The sequence below is a fragment of the Bradysia coprophila genome, unplaced genomic scaffold, assembly GCF_014529535.1.
Source record: "Bradysia coprophila strain Holo2 unplaced genomic scaffold, BU_Bcop_v1 contig_350, whole genome shotgun sequence".
In the NCBI taxonomy this organism is placed as follows: Eukaryota; Metazoa; Arthropoda; class Insecta; order Diptera; family Sciaridae; genus Bradysia; species Bradysia coprophila.
Window position 1 is genome coordinate 11,102,363 of NW_023503608.1, and position 23,099 is coordinate 11,125,461.

At 35.4% G+C, this 23,099-nt stretch overlaps 3 protein-coding genes across 3 annotated transcripts; all 3 read right to left on the reverse strand.

Moving 5' to 3' along the window:
- Nucleotides 1–2,564: 2,564 nt before the first annotated feature.
- LOC119080988 (decapping nuclease DXO homolog) lies at nucleotides 2,565–4,592 on the reverse strand. Its single transcript, XM_037189634.1, has 3 exons — nucleotides 4,194–4,592; nucleotides 3,711–4,132; nucleotides 2,565–3,650 (listed from the first exon to the last, which is right to left on the reverse strand). Exons 1-3 carry the CDS (start codon nucleotides 4,361–4,363, stop codon nucleotides 2,848–2,850), a joined length of 1,395 nt encoding a protein of 464 aa, XP_037045529.1. The 5' UTR covers nucleotides 4,364–4,592; the 3' UTR covers nucleotides 2,565–2,847.
- Nucleotides 4,593–9,225: 4,633 nt separating this feature from the next.
- LOC119080987 (decapping and exoribonuclease protein-like) lies at nucleotides 9,226–10,982 on the reverse strand. The gene is made up of 3 exons (XM_037189633.1): nucleotides 10,694–10,982; nucleotides 10,214–10,632; nucleotides 9,226–10,146 (listed from the first exon to the last, which is right to left on the reverse strand). The coding sequence occupies exons 1-3, from the start codon at nucleotides 10,840–10,842 to the stop codon at nucleotides 9,335–9,337; spliced, it is 1,380 nt and encodes a 459-aa protein (XP_037045528.1). The 5' UTR covers nucleotides 10,843–10,982; the 3' UTR covers nucleotides 9,226–9,334.
- A 2,038-nt stretch (nucleotides 10,983–13,020) lies between these two features.
- LOC119080989 (myelin regulatory factor-like protein) lies at nucleotides 13,021–20,374 on the reverse strand. Its single transcript, XM_037189635.1, has 9 exons — nucleotides 20,141–20,374; nucleotides 15,552–16,066; nucleotides 14,992–15,470; nucleotides 14,663–14,935; nucleotides 14,399–14,600; nucleotides 13,789–14,341; nucleotides 13,561–13,651; nucleotides 13,265–13,503; nucleotides 13,021–13,199 (listed from the first exon to the last, which is right to left on the reverse strand). Exons 1-9 carry the CDS (start codon nucleotides 20,163–20,165, stop codon nucleotides 13,177–13,179), a joined length of 2,400 nt encoding a protein of 799 aa, XP_037045530.1. The 5' UTR covers nucleotides 20,166–20,374; the 3' UTR covers nucleotides 13,021–13,176.
- Nucleotides 20,375–23,099: the final 2,725 nt, after the last annotated feature.

A 23,099-nucleotide genomic window follows, 5' to 3' on the forward strand; every position in this document is an offset into this window, starting at 1 on the left:
ACGAACTCTCTTAAAAGGGTAATTGGGGTGCTAAATATTGGGGAACAAAAACAAAAACATCCAGTTTACCTAAACACGTCATTCTAGTGCAGAGATTTTTATTTTAATGAAACCAAAGCCTGATTTATTGGTAAAGTATTCAGACTATCTGAATATCTATATGAACTAAACTCCTATTCAGACTTTTTCCGAGGAAATTCATTGGCAATTTCGGAACAAATTTAATATCATCGGAGCGAGAAAAATGGTGAATTAATACATATAACATATACACTCAATTGGAAGCATTTCAAAAGCAAAACATGTACGCCCGCTGGAAAATTTAGGAAGTACAAAAATTAGAGGTCAAGCTATTTATATAAATTTATAACTTTATAAACATCATCCTCGACGTAGCTTATATTTAGAAAGGGAAATACCAAAATTTTTGATAAATATATACTTCAGATTGAATCCACTCATAATCGGAAGTAAAGAATTCGACATGACATTTATACGCTGCTGTATAAATTGTTATTCAAACCTACATCCCTTATATACAGTGGTTTACATCTGTTATTGTTCAAATGACATTTCTAAATTTTCCTTACCGTGGCAACGGAAATACTTATGGTGGGTATTTCCTTATTAATTGTAAGAAAAACAAATCTTTTATAACATGTTAACAACCAAGAGCTGCCGTAAAACAACAGAAGTTATTATTCAAAGTTCTGATTTGGATAATTGAAACGTCATTTTGTTCGTGGGAATGTACGATGGATTTAGTCTTAAGTAAACATTGTGAAGTAAACGTTGTTCATGCAAAAAACAGGCTTTGAAACTTAATTACTCATATAAGCAGTTATGTATGCTTACACAACACCTTATTCATCTATTCGTCAATCTTGGTGTTATCTGGAAAGCTCATGCGGATTTCAGGTCATATTTCTGGATCGTCGAAGATCTTTTCCTTCGTGACACAAACAAATTTCTTCAAAGCATAGAAACATTTACTAAAGTCTATTTTTGTTGTAAAAATGAGAGTATTCGAACAACAGTAATTTTCTTGATCCGTAGATAGACCTTATTTTCAGAATATCTTTAAGGAAATATTGAATTGAATTATCACATTTGAAAAAAGCATTTTAATTGTAAAATTTGTTCTGGCTTATAATTACTAGATCCTTCGTGTCTTCTAGAATAATTTCTCAAGAAGTGTGACTTTCGATAGTAAAAAATTCTTCGAATCTAATCTAATACTCGAGAATTGTGAATCTTTAATCTGCAGCCAGAAATTCTTAAGTTTTAAGCCTACGTGAAAATTTTGAGTGTATTTTGGTCGAAAATCAATACGAAAAAGTGTTCAGTTCAGAAAGATTGACGTATTTTGAGATAAAACTATCTCAGAATGTGCTCGAGGCTCAGCTCACTTTTGCACCCATGTAGCTAGGACCTTGCTCTGGCTCTCTTTCTCTTCTTGCCTTTATACAGCTACCACATTCTTCACTCACATTAGAATGCGAACCACGACGATGCTTTAATTCAACAAAAGCTCAACTCATAACCGGTTGGTCTTACTTGTCTTCCAAGCAAATACTTGACGACCACAGGTAAAATAGAGCCATCCGTAAGCTAGTAATATTTGTTCAAAGCATCGCTTCATAGTAATTTTCTTGCCTCATTCTTTCTCATTCCTACTTCCAAGTTCTTTAATTCTACAAGAATGCATTGTTCAAAACATGACAAATTTTTCCTGCAATTTTTCCTCATACTCGATTTATTTCACATGACAACTATTTTTCAAAAACATTAAGCCTTCCGTAAAAAAATTGTTACTAATCCTTTTTCAGGGTCAATCAAAATACTGATCCTATGGGAATTTCGTTGCAGCTCTTCCAATATAGAGACGAGTGTTCGCTTAACACAGTGCCGACAATTGTGGCTTGTCAGATTTCAACTCCCTGGATTTTTGTTAAGGAGTCAGGGAACACCTCAAAAAAAAATTATAAAAATAAAAGATAAAATTTAAGATTTTTAGAATTTTTTTTGGAGGTATGTCCTGACTCCTTAACAGCAATCGAGGGAGCCGAAATTCAGCGAGTGTGTTAACAGCAATTTCTTTCATCCATGTTCTTTCTTTCTGATTCCATAAACGACGGGGTTTCCATTTTCTTTATTATTTCACGATATTCTTAAATCGGAGTTCGTTCAATTATTTTTCAAATCATTTTTTCATTCACTGATCTACCCAAAATTCAAATTCAAATTGTGATTATACAAAGCACAGTTGTGCTTTGGATAAATGATGGAAATAATTGTTCTTCTTGTGTCAAATCTAAATTTACACAGACGGCAGGCATATCACCATGGTATGTACAATTACGACTTTCGAATCTGTTACTCAGCTTAATTACTGAAAAGGCTAAATCTCGCTGAAGTTATGTAGAGGATTCTAATTACTGAGCACGCCAAACGAAGTGATTCAATACAGCTGCATTTTACCCATTTTTTTTTTGGTGAAAAGTGCAGAGTTTTGCAGTGCAGCTTATCGGAGGTGGTTATAAGTTTTTTTAAAATACGAGAAATTTGAAATGCAAACTCATAAGAAAGTTTATTAAAATTCACTAAAGAGTTTGAAACATTGACACCTCTACTGGAAAGCTTAAGAAGTTAAACACTAAAACCTACTGGAAAAGTTAAGAAGTACAAAATATAGAAGTCACGTTATTTGCATAGAAAAACAAACTTTTAAACATCATTCGCGACATCGTTAAAATTTAAAATGAAAAATATCAAAATTTTTGATATCACTTAAACTTACATATAAAAGAAGCCATTGCAACTCATCCTGCAAACTTATTTGTTGCATTACAACTTATTCATCAGTTCGACAACCTCGGAAATGTCCGGGTAACGCACAGAGTCATCCGAATAAGTTCTCTTCTCTGGTCCTCTGATAAAGCCATCTTCAACTTCGAAGATATTTATAATATCTGGATTGTCTTCAGTTACCTTTTGTTTCACGGCACAAAGAAATTTCTTCAAGACATCGAAACATTGATTCTTCGACCAAAATCCGTTGGAATTTTGTTGCAGCTGTTCCAACGTAAAGGTACGTGTTTTCTTAACCGTAATTTTTCTGCATCCTTCATCTGCATCTCTGATTCCAACTACCACGTTCTTCACTCCCATCATAACGCATTGTGCGAACCATGACGACGATTTACTGCAACAAAAATCTTGACTCATACGCGATTTATCGTATTTGTCTTCCAGTGGCGCCGATGTTTTCAGTTCTATGAAGTCTTCTGCTTTGGGTTTCTTTCCAGCTGCCGATGATCCTGGAATCATGCAGTCCACATTCCCGGTAACGAGCATTTTGAAATTGTGGAAATTGAATCGAACGACATTGCTGTACTTTGCGAAGTCTCCGTAGTTGTTAAGCAGACCACTCGATGGTTTACTTTCTTCTCCATTTTCTCCTCGAGATACATAGTCTTCGAATCTTATTCCACTGAATGACAGTTTATTGGACACCTCGTGAATACGTTCGTTTTGGGGATCAATAAGGAACAGAAAATGTGTTCCCTTAAAAAGGATAACCGCAACGATGGCCTTTTTTTCATGTCTATTAAACTGACACGACATTATCAATTGCAACGCAGCATTTCCTTGAATTAATCGATTTTGTTAATAGTTGTAATGACGAAGCGACTTCTCAGGTAATTTACCTGCATAAAAATCAACGTCGAATAGTCGACTACCATCTTCGCATTTCAATTTCTGGCGATTTTTTACCATCCATCGCATGCCTGCTGTCCTGTCGCAGGGTATTCCTTGTAACGAAATCTGATTTCCTCCATCCTTCAGTGGTACATATCCGTTGAGTAAATCGAAGTCCAAATCGTAGCAGTCAGGAATAGTCACTGTATGTAATGGAGCTGCAGCTTTGGATTCATTTTCGAATAACTCCTCCCAGTCGTCAACAACATCTTCGACATCCGAATCCTTAGTTTGTATCACGACGTGTTTTTGTTCAACTGGAAGATTATACACACGCATGCGACCGTCGCTGCCATCTAACATCAGATTTTTTCCGAATCTATCGGTTTCGAAGTGACCCACCAACTTCGGTGGACTAACCTCTATTGCTCTAAGAAATAACAGCAAATAAGCGACGATTTTACACAACGTGGGATCCAAGTTTTACTCACTTGATAGTAGGTTTGCGAACTTTCTTCTGATCGGGAAAGCGTCTGAAGCCGTAATATTTCTTTTGGCTATTAAATCGTATATCAGAAGTCCCTTCATTCAAAAAGTCGTCGCGTTTTGCAGATTTGTTAATCCGCGACTCTGACCAGCCCATTGTATGAATGTTAGACATAATAACATTAACGGACAAAACTCGTGAAAACAATTACAATGGTAACATTAGGTCCCATTGAACGCATTAAACATAAAAACGAGTTAGAAAAATAAATAAAATCAAATTTTGAAGTGAAGAAATCACTGGTCCGAATTGAAAACGAATTTTGAAGACATTTTGCCGCAGTCGAATTATGTGTTCGATAAAATGAGATAGTAAGACTGGGTCAAATAGATCTCTTGCTCATCAGAATATGTCTTTATTAAGTTGCAAACTTTATAAATTGCATAAAAGGGGTAAATCGAACTTATTTCTGCTGGATGATCGCATCTTTTTTAGTTTTCAATTTGAAATGAACAATTAATGAACGTACATGGTATGTTTTGAAGCTGCTTCAGAAGGTTTTAATCCTTCTGGTGGAGTGCATCTCATTTTACGAGAACTTAGATTAGATTAGATTAGATGGGAGGGTGTAAGCCCAGCACCTAAGCCTCAGATGGGCCTGTTGTGCTATTGTACAAGTCTCTTGATCATATGGACTGTGATTTTACATCATATCTCTCCCGACTTAGATTGTTCACAAATCGACCGTGTGTTAACGTCCCATACGTTGTGAATTCTCCAAGCCGTGGGTGGTATGCGAATACCACAACCATCACTAATTGACCTGTACATTTTCCCAAAGATGGCGCTATCAACATTGTCATGTTGTAGCTCTTTCTACTATTGACATTATGTCGATATGGTTTCTTTTATGGAGAAAGCGAATGTTGGGTTTTTTGATATTTCCGACTTTGTTACGGTTACGGCTATTAGTTTTAGGTAATAGCAAGTGTCTAATCACCATAGGCCATGAGTTGCCTCTTCGTATAAATCGCCATGCCACCATGTGACTGAACTCGTTCTGGCGTTGCAGGTTGTAGCGTTTGAATGATTCGTATTTCGTCATATCCCTTGACATCCATACAACGTATCAATCAATAGATCTGTTAAACCTCGCGGTCATTTTGGAGTACAAGATAGTTTCTGTATCTTGGGATTGTACCACAGCAAATTTGTAAAAATTTGCTATGTGGTTTTGGGGTGTCAAATGAGAACCCGAAGCGTTTGTACCTTACCTGCACTAAAATTGACTGCCAGATGCCATACGGCAATGTGTCATTTTCGTACATTAATCGAGCACGTAATTTAGCATTAGCTTCTGGTAGAGTCGATTGTTAATCCGTAAACCGACGCCACGAAGCACATGTTAAATAACAAAGGAAATAACACAATTGTTGATATCGCACAATGAGGCGAGAACGACTTTATTGATCAAAGAGAAAATGACCTACGAGAACAACACTTTGACTTCGTTAATAAAACCTTTAAAATAATTTCACCATTTAAACATTACAGCAAAATAAAAACACCAAAGCCGTAAAAGTTGGCACAGAAATTAGACAAAATCGAAAATGAATTCACACACAGCCACACAAAAGAAACACTTTTAGAGAGCAACGCATAAACACGTCCGTTCTCTGTGACTGCCGTTGTCCAACCGTTGTTACGAGAACTTGTAACATTATTGAAGTAATTTGGAGAATTCGGAGCTTGATTGTCCGTTGCTTGGGACAACATTACCGAATTTTTCTCTGTCGACCTGAAACGTAGTATACGCACCTGTTGTGAACGGTTAAATTGCCTAAAATCTACCATCGACAACAGATCAGATACGTAATAGTTATTTGTTAAACGAGGGAAGAAAAGTTGAAAGTTGCATTTCAAGGGTGTTTTGCGAGAAAATGCAACTTCTAACTTTTTTTCCAAGTACAAAAACACAATGTTTTTTTTTTTCAAAAAAGGCTTCCAAAGTTTCAGCAGTGACACCCTAGGAATACAATTTCAAACTTTTCTTCCCTCGTTGAACAAATAACTATTGTACAGGGTGAATAAACAAATAACATGTTCAACGAATACAATCCAATGAAGGTTAATTAATGCACAAGCGACATGCGTGTTATAATACATGTACAATGTACATATTTAATAGTACAGTTCAGGCAAAAAAAAGTTTCGAGTTATCTCGACGCACATCGTTTAATTTATTCATATGATCATTTCGAACCATTTTGTAGAAGAAACTAAAAAAAACATTCACTCTCCGAGCTGCGCGAAGTAGTTTCATTTTCTTATAATTCGCTAAAACTGTACGATGTGCGTCGAGACAACTCGATTTTTTTTTGTCTGAACTGTACTAATACTTAAATGTAGTAACATCGGTAACGCATTCGGATTAAATACCGCTAGGAAAAAGTTGAATTGGAATGTTATTGTAACTTCTTGTTTTTTCTCGCCTGTATTGTTGGTTTTAACAAGGCAACGAAACAAGGCATCTCAAATTCTCTATAGTAATGTCTTTCGGCAAAGCTCCTTAGCAACCACATATACCTTGTTTCAACGCACTACAATTTGTTATTCAAGTATATTCAGTACTCTAATTAGAGTCCCACTCATTTTTGATGTGAGTTGCTTGCTGTTATGTTAGTAGTGATGTATTCATGTAATGAAATTTTCAAAGTTGCTGATTTTGGTAAAACCTGACATTTTATCTATCAGGTGTTATGGACATTTTCAATATAGTGTAAGTGTATACAAAGCAGTCATATTGTATGGCAAAGCAGCAAAAAAAAATATTGAAAATATTGTTCTCAAATCTATTATCTTTCGAGTCTGCAGTATCCCTTGAGTTTCATGTAAGGACATAAATACTTTTCCCTGAAAACTACAAAAGAGACATCCTTGGTTTCATAGTTGATAGTTGCATACGGTTGTTTCTTGAAGTTTAATCCTGAAAACTACAACAGCGCCATATTCAGCTACAGAAAATTTGCTGACAAGTGGTAAAAACGTCAACAAGATCCATGTCCCATTCTATGAGTGCATTTGAGTAAGAAGAACGTAAGCTATTTCTTTGGAGGTGTCTAGGCTTTGGTAGGTATAATAGCTTTGGGAGAAGAAAGCTTTTGCGTATTCAAAAATATAATAGAAACAAAATTGACAAATTATAAACAGGGATTCTTTTGAATTTCGACTGACCGGTCGACCGAAATCGGCAGTATTTTTTCCAGGACTTTTTTATATATGCTTAGTTACGCCTTGGTGCCTAGGTCCCAAAACCAGTCTCAGATATTTTTGATCTTCAATACCTGGCTGGTTGTAAGTGGCCAAAAGTCGACAAATGGGATTTAATTTCCGTAAGGTTGCGAGGACAAAGGCGTGTATGGGATCGTTGGAAAGCTGAGGTCGAGTACTTGCGTTGCAAATATTGACTTCAAAAAATTTGATGATGAACGGCCGAAAATATGACCGCCGGATAATTTCTCAGAATCGATACTCATATGTAGTAGTGACTACTTAACAGATAAATACTGTGTCTTCTACCCTCACCAAACTACCACATATGGGTATCGCTCCAAGGCTGAGGTCCTCCACATTCAAAATAAATTATAATTTAATCAAATAATTGTACTAGTGATGTTAAAACTATATTGCGTGCGCGTCATTTAAATAGACTAGCCATATATCAGTGGTTGTTTTTATTCTTAAAAATCCGAATTGAAAACGAATTTTGAAGACATTTTGCCGCAGTCGAATTATGTGTTCGATAAAATGAGATAGTAAGACTGGGTCAAATAGATCAGAGCTGAGGAAAGCTGAGGTCGAGTACTTGCGTTGCAAATATTGACTTCAAAAAATTTGATGATGAACGGCCGAAAATATGACCGCCGGATAATTTCTCAGAATCGATACTCATATGTAGTAGTGACTACTTAACAGATAAATACTGTGTCTTCTACCCTCACCAAACTACCACATATGGGTATCGCTCCAAGGCTGAGGTCCTCCACATTCAAAATAAATTATAATTTAATCAAATAATTGTACTAGTGATGTTAAAACTATATTGCGTGCGCGTCATTTAAATAGACTAGCCATATATCAGTGGTTGTTTTTATTCTTAAAAATCTGGCGATAATGGCTTTGGACTTTTCCACCAATTTTTTAATTTTAATCAACGGAAAAGCATCTTGTTACAAAACTTTCTTCCATGAAACTACAATTGTTGAAAGTTTCCTATGTGCAGAATAAGCACCAGCTGGTGAACGAATAAAAACACTTTGTATTGTAAACAATTCAAAGACAACCTACACACAGTGAATTTCTACGTTAAGGCCAGTTCATGGTCGCATATATCGCAAAAATGTATACGAGTATGAACTGGCCTTAACGTAATCTATGCGCGCACATAACACGTATGATTGAAGTAAACAAATTGTTCAGAATGTGTTTTGATTGTTTATCATACGGTAAGTGTGTGTTAGTAGATCAGCTGGTGATATTCAGCTGGTGCTTATTCTGCACATAGGAAACTTTTAACAATTGTATATTAAGATTGAAATCCAGAGTTCTATCAGTGCTGAGGAAAATTTAGGATTTTTATGCAATTTTTAAACGAGACAATTTTTTTGATACACGAAAAAAATAATTTTAGGAAAAGTTTACTTCGAAAGAGCGAAATTATTTATTAAAGAAAGTTTACATTTGTGAGAAATGGAAATATTTTTGAGAGGAAATACTTAAATATTTTGAAACCGTGACCGTGAACTAAATACTGCTAATTTTGCAAACAAATAGACTGGAATTATCTATTAAAGTTGAAGGAAGCGGTTTCTTCCTCTAGACGACCATTATGACAAAATTATTGAAGAAAAAAAAAACAGGAAAAAGAAACAAGAAAAAGAAACATGTTGTTTCGCTAAACTCGTACCACTATTGAAAAATTTCGGGCGAATTCGAAGCGTGTCCCATATTAAATTAGAAGTCCACACAAGTAGTTCGTATAAAATTTTATTATTATCATAAAAGCACGATTATAGTAGCAGATATCACTTCATTCTTCATTCAATACACACATGTCTTTGAAACTTAAACTGACGTACTCGTACGTCACAGCAGCAGCTTGTTCATCAGCTTAACCACTTCTGAATTATCCGGAAAATGAATCGGATCATCCTCATATTTCTTCTTTACGGGATCACTTATCACACCGTCTCGAACTACAAAGACGTTGATAATTTCCGGATCGTCAACGATCACCTTTTCCTTCACGACACACAGAAATTTTCTCAAATCATCGAAGCATCGATTCTTAGACCAAAATCCATTCGAATTTTGCCGCAGTTCTTCCAATGTGAAAGCATGTGTTCGATTGACAGTAATTTTGTCGCACTCGTCTTTCTCGTCTCTAACTCCGACTACCACATGCTTCACTCCCATCAGGATACATTGCGCGTACCATGACGATATTTTACCGCAACGAAAGGCGAGACTTTTACGTGATGGATTGTATCGGTCTTCTAACGGTGCTGATGTTTTGATTTCAATGAAGTCATCTACTTTCGGTTTTTTTCCCATTGCCGCCGATGATCCCGGAATCACGCAGTCCACTTCTCCAGCAACGAGCATTTTAAAATTGTGGAAGTTAAATTGAACGACGTTGTGGTACTTAATCGAGTCAGCATAGTTGTTTTGTTCCCCATTTGATGGTCCACTTTCCTCGCCATTCATTCCTCGGGATACGAAGTCTTCGAATCGTAGCCCAGCAAAAGATCGTTTATTATTGACCTCTCCGCCCCTTTCGTCGCTCGGGCTAACGTCATACATATAGTATGTTCCTTTGAAAAGGGTCACGCCAATGTGGGCTACTTCTTCGTACTGACTGAACTGAGAAGTCATTATTGATCGTATCACACCGTTTCCTTGAAAATAAATCAATTTTGTTCTAATAGTCGTTGTATGAAACGTAGAAATTTGCAATTTAATTACCAGCAAAGAAATCAATGTCGAATAGCCGTTTACTATCGTCGCATTTGAAATTTTTGTGGTGTTTAATTAACCATCGCATACCAGCAGTCCTGTCTCGTATTATTCCATTGAACGAAACTTCATTTCCTCCATCTTTCAACGGTACGTAACCATTGAGTAAATTGAAATTTAAATCATTGCATTCAGACATGATCACGCTTTGTACCGATGCATGATCATTCGATTCTTTTCGGACTAATTGCTCCCAGTCGTCAACAACATCTTCGATATCTGAATCCTTACTTTGTGTTACGACATCTTTTCGTTCAACGGGCAGATTGTATACACGGATACCTCCAAAACCGTCTAACACCAAATTTTTGCCGTATCTATCGCATTGAAAGTGACCCATCAACTTCGGTGGGCTAACGTCTATTGCTCTAAAAAAATAATCGCAAATAAGCGACGACTTTCGTCAGCATTTGAAGCCAGTGTACTCACTTTATAGTCGGTTTGGGACCTTTCGCTAGATTGAAAACTCGTCGTTTCGACAATTTCTTCTGATTATCAAATCGAATATCGGAAGTTTTTTCAAACAAAAGGTTGTCTCTTTTTGCAGATTTGTTTATCCGCTTCTTTGACCGGTCCATTATTATGAATGTAAAACAAGAAAAACGTTAACGGACAAGAAAAACAATTGAGATGGTGAAATTTGAGAGAAATCACTGGATAAGAAACAGAAAACATTTTCTAGCCATTTTTCATCGTTGAATGATGTGTGCGAGATAGGTATAGAACAGGTCGAATAGACCTCTGTCTCATGCTGGCTCATCTAGAATTGTCTTTATCAAGTTGCAAACTTTTAAAAGTCTGCCTCTACATAGAAGTTGCGAACAGAACATATTTTTATCGAGATGATGGCATCGGTCTTCATCTATATTTGATCTATGTACATTGTTTTCTTCAATAATTTTATTTATTTAATACTCAAGTACAAATACAATTAATGAACTTAAAACGAACATTTAATAAATATCACATAAAAGAACTGGGGTATCACATGAAAACATTTGTGAATGAGTTTAAGAAAAAGACGAAAATTGACTTGGCTTCCAACCAGGGCTTCGACCCAAGTGGTCCCATAGCTTGGGCCCAAACATATTTCCGTGAAATGTAAAATTTCTGTAGGTGTATACAATCGCTAAACCGAACTGGTGTGCATACGTTATTTTGCACCAGCTGGTCACATACAATTTCAAATGGGACCAGCTGGTGCAAAATAACGTATGCACACCAGTTCGGTTTAGCGATTGTACTAATTTATTAAAAAAATCTGTCTGCGGCGCTTCTTCTTCCCTTACAATTTCTTAATAAGGTTAGCAACCGTGAAGTGTATATGGGACGAAGTAACGGTTCATTGAACTTGTATGAAATAGGACAACTCATGGTTCATATAGGACAACTCTCATATTACTTATAAACTTTAACACATTAAAGGAGCCGAAGAATACTTCCAAATAATTTTCTAAAAATGTAAAGTTAGACTTTTGAATCTTAGAAAATAGTTAGAGGTATTCCTCGGCTCCTTTACTACTTTCCAGCGTAACTTAAGTGCCTGCTCGAACATTAATGTAATTAATAAGTTAAAGAATAAATCTTTGCAATATCATTTGAAAGTGCTAGCTAAATCCGCATTAATCAACAGAAACAACATACAAAGTTAAAAGTTTTGGGTCACTTCACAATTGCTTAGGTCGGTTTATATTTGAAAATTTTCTAATTTGGGCTCTAAGCTACAATTTCTCTTAGTAGAATCATTAAATGAATTAAACAAAATCTCGCTCGCGTTTTAAAATAAATGCCTTGACTTCACTGAAGGTGTTCCAGTTAGTGTTAGTTTTGTCAACAGGAGCTTCGAATCAAAAAAATCTCGCTCGCTTCGCTCGCGTCACAAACTATAGCACTTTGGTAAAACAGCTACTACAGAAAACGAAATTAACGAATTATCACATTTTCATTTTCAATAGATAAAACATACGCAAAAGAAAAATGTGATAATTCATAATTCCTAATTTTTGATAATTGTATTAGCGAAAATAATAATTTTTCATCAAATGGAGCGACGATAAAAATGACTTCAAAAATTAGTGCCCCTAAAACAGAGAAATAGTGCCCTAATCACGAATTGGCTCCTCGCGGAAAAATCCTTATTTTAGGCCCTGCTTCCAACCAAATCAGTCTATTTGCAGTCCTACAACTTGTGAAATATGAATCAGAACACCAATAATCCGAAGTCCATCTCTTTCTGATTTGCGCAACTAATGGTGTCGCGGCTATAGACGTGATGATAGCTCTCCACATACCGAAAGAAGTGCGCAGCCAAAGATTTGACAGCAAATGTCAAATCAGATTTTCTCTTCTACTTGGTTATTTGTTTGTTTATGAGAATGTATCTACTGCTGTGAATTACGTATTCCAAATGGATATTAAACAATCATTTTAAAACGAAATTGAAATCTAAACGTTTTATGCTCAAATGGCATGTGAACTTGATATCGATAATCATGTTATTCACTTCAAAGTAGTGAACAAGAGGCACGTTCAACGACTTCTTCTTTTGATTGGCCTTAAAAAAAACATAAGAATTTCAATAATTCCTGAGGAATTGTCATCAGTAATTGGTGGCTATGTCGAGAAGTCATAACGTTCTTATTCGGCCTCATTTAACTTGTTAAAAATCAAAACGGACCTTCTGATAATCATATTTCCTCTAATGTCTTTCACGCGTCCAATTTCTTGTGTTGCAAAAGTAAATTAAAAGATTTTTGCTGTGGGCTACTGATGAAGAAGATAATTTTTAATTTCAAAGTAATTGTGGATTGACATTTTTGTTTATTTAACATTTTCAAACCATTTGATTGTACTGTGTATCCATCATCTATGTCTTCTGGCGTTTATTATACCACCACTGCCATGTCCAACTGTTAGATGAAGCACTGTGTCTCATCTGGTTAACGAATACCAAACAAATCCCGTGAAAAGTTCTCAGTTTAAAACAAATGACAAACCAACCTTTCGATAGGTTCCAAAACCGGAACTGACGAGCTTCATTCACCTGACCGGTATCGTTGATGTTATTTTGATATTGATGGGAAACGCGCAACAGTTCGTTTGAATCGTCGTTGTCCGTTGTACTCTGCGGACCACATAGTGGAGCAATCGTCTTAAATTGATTAGTTGGTATGTTAAGCCAATTCTTGAAGTGATTCATTTGATTTGAATTGTAGTAGAAGGCGATGAATATTGCAAGGCTGAAAGTGTATTTTACATTGCAGAGTACGTCAACACAGCAACATCGAAGTACGTACCAAATAATCAACAGAAGAAGCGTGAAAATAGACATTTGACGACATCTATTGTTGTGCTGCTGCTGGCGATTGTTGATAACGCAAACTTTTTCTGTAAAAAAGTTATTCAAAATTTTCAACTATCATCTGAGACTATCAGACTGAGAGGCAGCTTAGATGAGGGTGTATGCCGACTGGCTACAAATCACTAATCATCAGAACCTAAACTCTAATCTAGTCGATTCTTACCTCCAGTGGTCAAACTGTTTAACCTGCATTCTATCGATTCAATTCGTCTCTTCAACTTCCCCGTCACTTTACACAATTCCTGGACAGCACCAATGTTCTCCATAAAAAGGCGATCCTTATTCACGACCAGAAAATTATCAATCACAAAACCATCGGGAAGGCATACACTACCAGCTGCCTTTACCGCATCTGGCAATATTTTCCGCACTTCCTGCGCAATCACTCCGGTGTCTACAACATCGTCACAATCATTGACAGTCGCCAGTCCACTGTGAACAGCGAATTGCGGTTGGTAGCGATATTTTACCACCCGAATACGTTGAATATTTTTCAACTGCTGTACTGTGTCCAATTTGATAATTTTCTCTTTAGCTCGACTGTCGCTAGGTTGAACAATATGTCCAGAGATTTTCAGATTACCATTGACGACAAGACTTTCGTCCGGTCGGTCAGTATTGATACCAACACGCCCCGCATGATATATTGAATCCTGAGTGACGCCACGCTGCCAGCATAGTTCAACGTCACTTTCGAACTGTCCTGGATTAGAGGCCTTAAATTGGGAGTGTGAAAACGAGTTACACTGACATTAGTCGACCGACAACCTTACCCTCACAATAATTTTTTCGCTTCCGTGGCTAATTACTGGAAAATGACCCGACTGAGTGTGGGCGTGTAATCCAACAACTAGTTGAAAATATCTCTGTTCCGGATTTGGGCGGCCTTTCTTTCGCATATTGTTGCTAGTCGTCTCAGAAAAGTGTAATCGTCCCACCGTCACTTTACTGACCTGACGATTTTGTAGATCGATCCTACAACGAGCACAAAAGTATTCAGTGACAGTCTAAGCCTAGTTCCTGCTCACAAAACCTACAGGACTGGATGAAATGGCTTCTTAGATCGATCCGATTGACTCTGTTCAACTCGTATAGTTTGTGTGGGTGCTTCCAATTTCACTCCGTAAAAGTGCAAGTGAAACGATTTTATCTTCTCCAAACCACTACTCGTCCGGATGAATACGGCGCTACCCTGCAGTTGTGCATGACAAGTGATTTGAAAATGGTTTTTCTTCTGGCAAACAAACGCTTCATCTGAATTGGAAAAGTTGAAACCTTTGTCAGCATCTACGCGGTAATGTGGTATCGGCCTACAAATTAAACGTTCAATCGAGAGTGCTACAAAATCTAATTTACATTAACTTACAAGTCCTGAAGAGCTTGATCGCACAATGGATGCCAATTCTGCTGTTGAAACGGAGTAAAACGAATACATTGCATCGAGCATGAGTCTCCCGAATCAGAATTCTGCGTAGACTGATCAGCAGTTGCACTGTCAATTTGTGAGCATAGTCCACTCAAATTCGAGCTTGGAGATGGAGGCTCTAAGGTTGATTGACAAATTGGACTCACGGGTTCAGGTTTTACCAGTTGAACTTGTCTCAGATCTTGTATACCAATTTTTCTCTTCCGTCGACCGCCTGTCGTTCCACTTACGGGTGACATTGTCGAATTACTGCTGGGGGAATGATGATATAAATGATGAGCCATAGGCAACAATCGATTTAAGTCGTCAGAGGATATTGGTTGCACTGGTGGAGGTCCATTTAGACTTAATATATCGGAGTTGTTACGCTCCAAATAAGGTCGAACATGGTGCCCGTCTAGTTCCAATAATGTTGCATCCTATAACCAGTTTTCGTTAAAATAAAATTCGGAAAAACCGCTAAAAACTAATCCGAAAAGTTAGGAAAAGTTACAAGTCACCTGTTGCAGCACAATTTGTTCATGACCTGCATTACTTGCACCGCCCAATAACATGTCTTTGCTCTTCATACAAAGTGTTGTTGATGTTGCCAAGCCATTAGACGTTCCTTGATTCGATACATCCATATCACCATTTAGATAAACATTTGCATGAATATCTCCAACATTGTTCAGCTCGAGCACAGATTGATCCAAATTTTTTGTCGGCAAAACAGTATCTTGCTGATAATCAGCATTCGTTGATTGATTTCCATTTGTACAGCCGGAGGTCAAATGTAATTCGGTGAGTTGATTAACATTTGATGAAGCAAGATTGAGTCCGTGCAAATCGATCGGACTGTATGGAGGCTCCGATCCCGAATCGGGAGGGCTTTCTGGTAGATGTGAAGGTGTAGAATTCACGGACACCGATCCGTTGACAGAAGTTGAAGCATTAGACGCGACATGAATGAATGATTCCAATTGTCCGAAGTCTAGAGCTTCGTTGTCTATGCATCCGATAAAATCTGGGCGACCTGAAGGCGAAATTTAATGGTAGGTAAATGTAATGATGTACTGAAGGAATTGAAGAGGAAAGGTAATGGGTACTACATTAAATCAGGGTAAGTGTAAGTATCGTTATGTATCCTTAAAAAATGAAAGGTTTTTGAATGACATATGGAACGAGGACATAGGTAAAGTGAAAGAAAGGGAAAAATTTTCAAAGAAAGTTCTAAAATTTGCGGATGACTGGTCCTCAAAAAATATATGACTAGGATAAGAACCGAGTTCGAGGCACACAAAACCACATTAGCTATAGCTATAGCACTGCTCCAAGAATTAACATAGAAAATATTCAGAGTCTGATGGGGGTAGGGTAATTTGGCACCATGGACCTTTAAGGTGTGCCAGTTTCCATTGAAAGGTGAATTTAGCACAGTGCCAAATTCATCGTCTGAAGCGAGGTCTGAAGAGTAATTTGGCACCATGCAACTTGCGAAATTGGCACACGGTACGACAGCAATAATGGAAAAATAAATAAAAGTGAGTAGTGTGCTAAACATAGTTGACCATCGGACGCTGTTTTGCACTAACCGTACTTAATTAGTGCAAAACAGCGTCCCTGTAACTGCAAGTCAACATTATTTACCTATAAAGAAAAGCCTTGACAAAAATTGGGGAATTGTGATGTCTCGCTTCGAGGAACAACGTTTAGCTGCTCGACGAAGACTGCTCAATAGGGCTGACGTGACTAATTTCGACTTTGTTCCTGCATTCATCGTAAACTCATTTTCAGACTTCAAAAAACACGGAATGAGTGATTGTTTATTCTTATTTCAATATGATCGTTTGTAGAAGCTAGAAGTACACAACGAAGAAAATAGTATTATATGTTCGCTAGTGAGACAAATTATTGAATGAGTCTCGATGCCTTTAAAGCCATAGCGTTTTTGCGACATTTTGTAAAAGGACGAATTTTCTAGGTTTTCCAGCGATAGGTCGGAAAACGGCAATTCTTCCAAGACATCGCAACTTTTTTGCAAGATTTCGTAAAAGGACGAATTTCCTAGTTTCGAGACAAATTATTGAATGAGTCTCGATGCCTTTAAAATCCATAGCTTTTTTTGCCACATTTTGTAAAAGGACGAATATCCTAGTTTCGACTGCGAAAACTTGTAAAATAACAAATTTATTGACTCACAGACTCAATCATAACTGCTAGATATAAATGAGTTAGCACAAAACTGGCACACAAATTTCATTGCGTGTACTAAATTCTCAAAAAGCTTCAAAAAGCTAGGAAAAATAATTTGGTACATGTGCTAGATTCCATTTCATGTATGCCGAATGCCGTCCGATGAAATCCAAGTAGGATCTATGTATAAATGACTTGTTTTCGTTGTATGAGTTAAAACATACAAGCCAAACAATCATAAGTGGTAGCTCTATCACTAAAGGCTACAGATTCAAAGCTTGTTAATTCAGTGTTAAGATCGTTAAGACCTTTAAGAGATACACCATTGAAATTTGTTCAATAAAGAGTTTGAATCGCGTTTATTTAATCGTAGTTGTCCTCGTTCATCTGGTATCTATAACGACGACAAAAATAAATGACAGACTCTGACTCATAATCTCTGATATAGCAAACTGAATGTTATGAGAAATGAAGTAAAAGATTGTGCCAGTATCACTTGTAAGTTGTTAATTAAAAGAAGCAGTAACACTGTTAATCACACTGATATGCGTGAAGTCTGTGAAAGGTTAAATACGCTTATGCTTTCTGTAAAAAGATAGTAAGTGAATAGCGAACTTTCATTGCAAAATCATTCAAAAATCTGTTTGTAAATTCTGTCAATAAGATCTGATTAAGTACTCTATAACTCTGACTTTATTAATCTAACTCGAAGAAAATTATGATCAATTTATGATTATCGACTGTCGTGTTTCATCGGATATGTCGTGATATGGCTACTATATAATAGTCGTCTCCCATTATTACAACCAATTTCTAATAATAAAAGGATTTTAGAATAACATTTTCGGCTGCTTTCAGGTTTGTTATCAATCTTACCCGAACTCCATTCATTAATTTATTTATTTTTGTTGCCATGGAGGCGCCAAATATTTATATTGATTTGCGGGGCTGTAATTTATGCATACAAAATTATGCTATAAAACGCGATTGTGGTATTGATCAAACAACAGAAAAAAATCTGATTTTAAATATGCCATCACTGTATATATGTACACACACTCAAATGATATGAATGGCGTTATCGAATTATATACATTTTTTGTGTGACATAGTGGCCATAAAATGCCTATTTTGTAACTTAAAAAATAAACTTTTTATTTATCGTCGATAACACAAAACATGGTAAATGGATGGTAAACGTTTTTATTTTTATTTTTTTTTATTCATTTCACTGCACCAGCACATCATCTCGTGTTCAAGTTAATTCATTCAATTCGATATACATGCATCTTTAACTGCATTGGTAGAGTAATTTCGAAATTGAAAATATTTTTTTTTTAAATAAAATTGTTAATTTTCTTTGCAATTAATTTTTCGTGTTTTTTTTTGTCTGCATGAATATGAATTGCTCACCACAATCTTCAATGGTGTTCAACTTTGTTTTCAAAGAAAAGGCGATAATCTTCAATTAAATAGTCTGTATGTATGTATATGGTCCAAATGATATAAGATATTTGTTCATGCTTAAGTGCTCAAGCGACTGGAGATGCCTAATTTTTCTTTCATTTGAAGTGTTCGAAAGAAAATGAATTAAATATGATCTTTCTAATTCGTATCAATGTTATACTAAATGAAAGTGTTCTCATCAACAAACAGCAACCAACGGTATAATTGGAGACAAACGAAATCTCTGAATTGATCGAAAGTGCTCCAACTAATTAGGTAATAATGATGTTGCATTTTTTTTTGCTTGGAATCATTTGCTTGGATTCTGGTGATAATAAGAATTATTGAAAGATTAATGGATGTTTGAATGTCTAAACTCCTAAACATTTAAAGAAGGTGGAAGAATATTGTTTCCAAATTCTTTAGGTTACTCAAAAGGTCGATTCTTATATCGTAGAAACTTTAGAATAAAATTGTATCTTAGTCCTTTTCATAAAATAATTTTTTTTTTGTTACACAAAATCAATTTCCATCTAGATCGGCTCGTTGTGTGTGTTTTTTACGTAGGTGGAAGCAGCTGCTAGCACAAAGTTTCCGTGGCTTCTGCAATGTCAAATATATACTTAAAGTACACTTAAATTTTCGCAAGGTCAAGTTCTTTTTTGTTAATAAAAACTAATGAACGTAACGTGTAAAAAAACAGAGCCACTGCTCTATCTAGCATACAAACTATCTGAAATAATCGAATTAGGGGGCAAAACAAGTTTAAGAAACTCTCCTTCTTAATAACGCTTATAAAACAAAGTGTCTTTACCATCATTGTTGTATCATTGTACTTTGTTTGCTAGAGAAAGAATTTACAAACATCACAACTTATTCAAAACCAGTTGTCAAACGGACAATATATGTACAAATTACATAATGTACCACTCTATAATAACCCACTAACTCAAAGCCGTCACGTTCAACCTTTCAGAAAAGACAAGCAACAGTAACGAAATTTTGTACTTCATTTGTTTTAATCATATTCTGGTACAGGTATCAGACGACACTAGTAAACTCTTAGCTTATTTTTGTTGTTGTTGTCCGATAACTATTTATAAAATTCTTCTGTTTAAAATCATCCTACACATTTACCCGTATTTATTTTCAACGTACTTTATTCAAAGTACTAGAGTGACAATTTATGCGGATAAAATTAATTATAAAATGTTAAGCAATTCAGTCAAAAGACAAAAATTGTGAACTATTGATTAATGAACAAGTAACTCCAACTTAGATGAGACTTCAATGCAGCTCTATTGAACTTGCGTTCTTTAGGACACTTTGAAGTTCAAGCCTTGAACTCAGGCACGTAGCCTGACAGGATTTTCAGGGAAGACTCAAAGCCGAAAAAATAATTTTTGTATGGGAAAATTTAAGAAAAATCTTTTTTTTTTACAAATTTTAGGACGAAAAATACACTCACCATTCAGTGACCTTGCGTAATCCATTGAAATTATTTTTTTATCACTTGATCCACCAACATTTAAATTCGAATCACTTCAAAATGATTTGCATTTATTCAGGTATTATATGTTTATACTGAGTCAATAACTGAACTCTTTCGATCAATTTAAATAGACTAGACAAACAAGATTTATTATCCGATTTCAAATCCTGTCTAAGACATTTACTAAAACTTACTAACTTCTCTATCAAATGCTCGTTGCCAACTGATTCAGCAAAATAACAAATAGTGCGGTTTTACCTTCAATTATTGTTGTTAGTACAATTTTCTTTTCGTTCGTTGCTTTCTGCAATAGAAAAGAAAATATTTTTACAAAAATCCATATTTAACGTTATGGTTACCGAGCGATCAAATTGTTATAATAAACACGTTGCTAACAGTGACGAGTTTCGTGGGTTATCATTGTGAATGAACTACGTTAAGGAGAAATTTCAAGAAGTCGAACAATTATACTAACAGCGAAGTGGAGTTTTCAGTGTTGTCGTTATTTTTCCTGGCTTTTATCTATTACTCAGGAATCGTTGAGTTGGTTTGATATGGATTTAATCCTAGAAATACTATTCGATGTTTCTAATAGATTTTTTAATCAAGACGATTTTCCTATCGAAAAGTTTTTAATTATTTTATATGTACATTTCTTGCCCCATTTTTTGGCCTTCCAACAGCGAAACCAAAAAAATATTTAAATTTACCTATCTAAACTGTATGTTTGCTGGATGCGCTATTGAAATACCTACAAAATGAGCTATTGCAACAATAGCTCGAAAAAAATTCACCCAAAGAGATGACTTTTTCACTTACAAGATTCTTGAAAATTGCACCCCGGTGAAACTTGGTGCTATACCAAAATGACGGTAGAACATTTTTTTAACTTTTTTTAATTTTTGTATGTTCTGGTAGACCCTCTAGATGCCGTACATAGTGAAAATTCTGCAAAAGCATCTGTAGATTTTTTTTTGGTTCGGACCCATAATCCAGCTACGAAAATTTTTGAAAAAGCAATGGTGCAAGCTTATATTGACTTCTAAAAAAACTTTTTGCTGATTATTATTGCTAGTGCGGTGGTGAATCGCAGTAGGTCGGAATCCGGAATCTCTAAAAATAAAAATTGAAATCGACACACCCTACTAACCATTCTGAAGTGCCTTCTAATTCCACAAATTTTGTAAATTTTTGTGCGATGGGAATAATATAATATGTGTTGTTTGGCTAACCAAACTTGAGATGCAAATAGCAACTGGTACCACTTCGTAAAATGTAATGTCTGTAATGTTTCACTTACAACAACCAATATTTTCATACCTTAGAAGTAGCAAATTAACCTCTTTTACGTGCTTCTGGTCAGTAAATGCAATTTTTTGAGTACATTTTTCGCATTTACCGACCAGAAGCACTGTACGTACGAGGTTTCAAATTTTTATTTTGACGAGTGGGGACGTTATGGCCCGACCCGAAGTAGAAAATTTGGAACCTTGGGCGTAATGTACTATTACACAAGTCTGGTAACGTTGAAAGGAAAAAAGATCACTTTGATGATAAAAAAACGACGGGCTGTGGCTTATGTGATCTTATGTGTAAAATTCATCAGTATCAGTCTCAATATCAGTATGTGGAATTCTTGCCGTCTCTGAAAGGTTAGAACCGAATTTCCATATGGTTTGCTATTTAACATTAAGGACGATTCCTTTCCAATTAAAATTTTGTTAACATGTTGCTTTAAAAACCGTACAAAACTTGAGAGTATTCTTCAGCATTCAACAAGAGGTTTAAGATGGTTGTGAGAAATAAACAGCTCGCAAAAGTCGATTAAGGTAACAGTTTTATGGGATTTAAAAAAATTTATAATGATAACAAACGACTAGTACATCAATATAATTACGATGGCTACTACTTCTGATTTATGTATATTGCAGAGTTTGTAGCGAATTCCCGTACTACATTAGTTTTGACACACAGTTTGGTATATAAGATCACAATACCCACTGCTCTGCTCAACACTTATTTCTGGCGTCGGTGTCGATACCAGATGATAAGACATCGATATAGTTTTTATTCAGATGTCCTTGACGTATGATGCCTTTTTTAACGGTTGCTTGTTTATCTCCATTATTAGGTGTACGTAACAAGTAGTAGATTTCGTAATAATACAACGTTTTACACTTGCCGTGTTTAGTACGTGTTTAATATTTACGACAATAAGAGATAGTTAAAGATAAAGTGAAATTCTTCGCTTTATCTTTTGCCACAACATGACATGTGTAAAATTCGACTTTTGTAGCTAAATAATAATTCTTAGTAATTGGTGTAATTATGTTCAGTGTGGACATTTTACCAATTTACGCAGTCCCATTGTATCATATTATCCATGCAGGCATTAATTGGATCGGCATACGAAAACACCTCTAATTTTTTACTGAATGATTTTTATTTATATATTTATTTAATATCCATAATAAGTACTTATTAAATATATTTTTTATGTGTTGTGTGTGTGTTTCTTTTTTGTGTATACGCATAGGTATTGAAATAAACATCAATATTTTGTTTGTTTTTTCATCATTTTTTATTTTTAATCTTACATTAATGCATTATTTTAATAATTACATTTAATTTAATTTTTTTTTGTTTCTTGTTTCAATGGAGTATATTTTATATAAATAGAAAAATTAACTTAAAACATGATTGACAATATTCATTTATCATCTATTCGTTGAACATAATTTTTTTTCTCCTTATTCTTCATCTTCATCATTTTTTAAAATTAAACTATAAAAAATTAAGCTTGAGGAAAATCAATTTGTAATTTTATCTAAATCTTTTCCGTAACTTGAAATTAATTTTTATCCCGCTTTTTTTCATCATTTTCTTCTTTTTGTGATTTTTTTAGAGTTAATTTTTTGCTTTTTTATTTAAATAT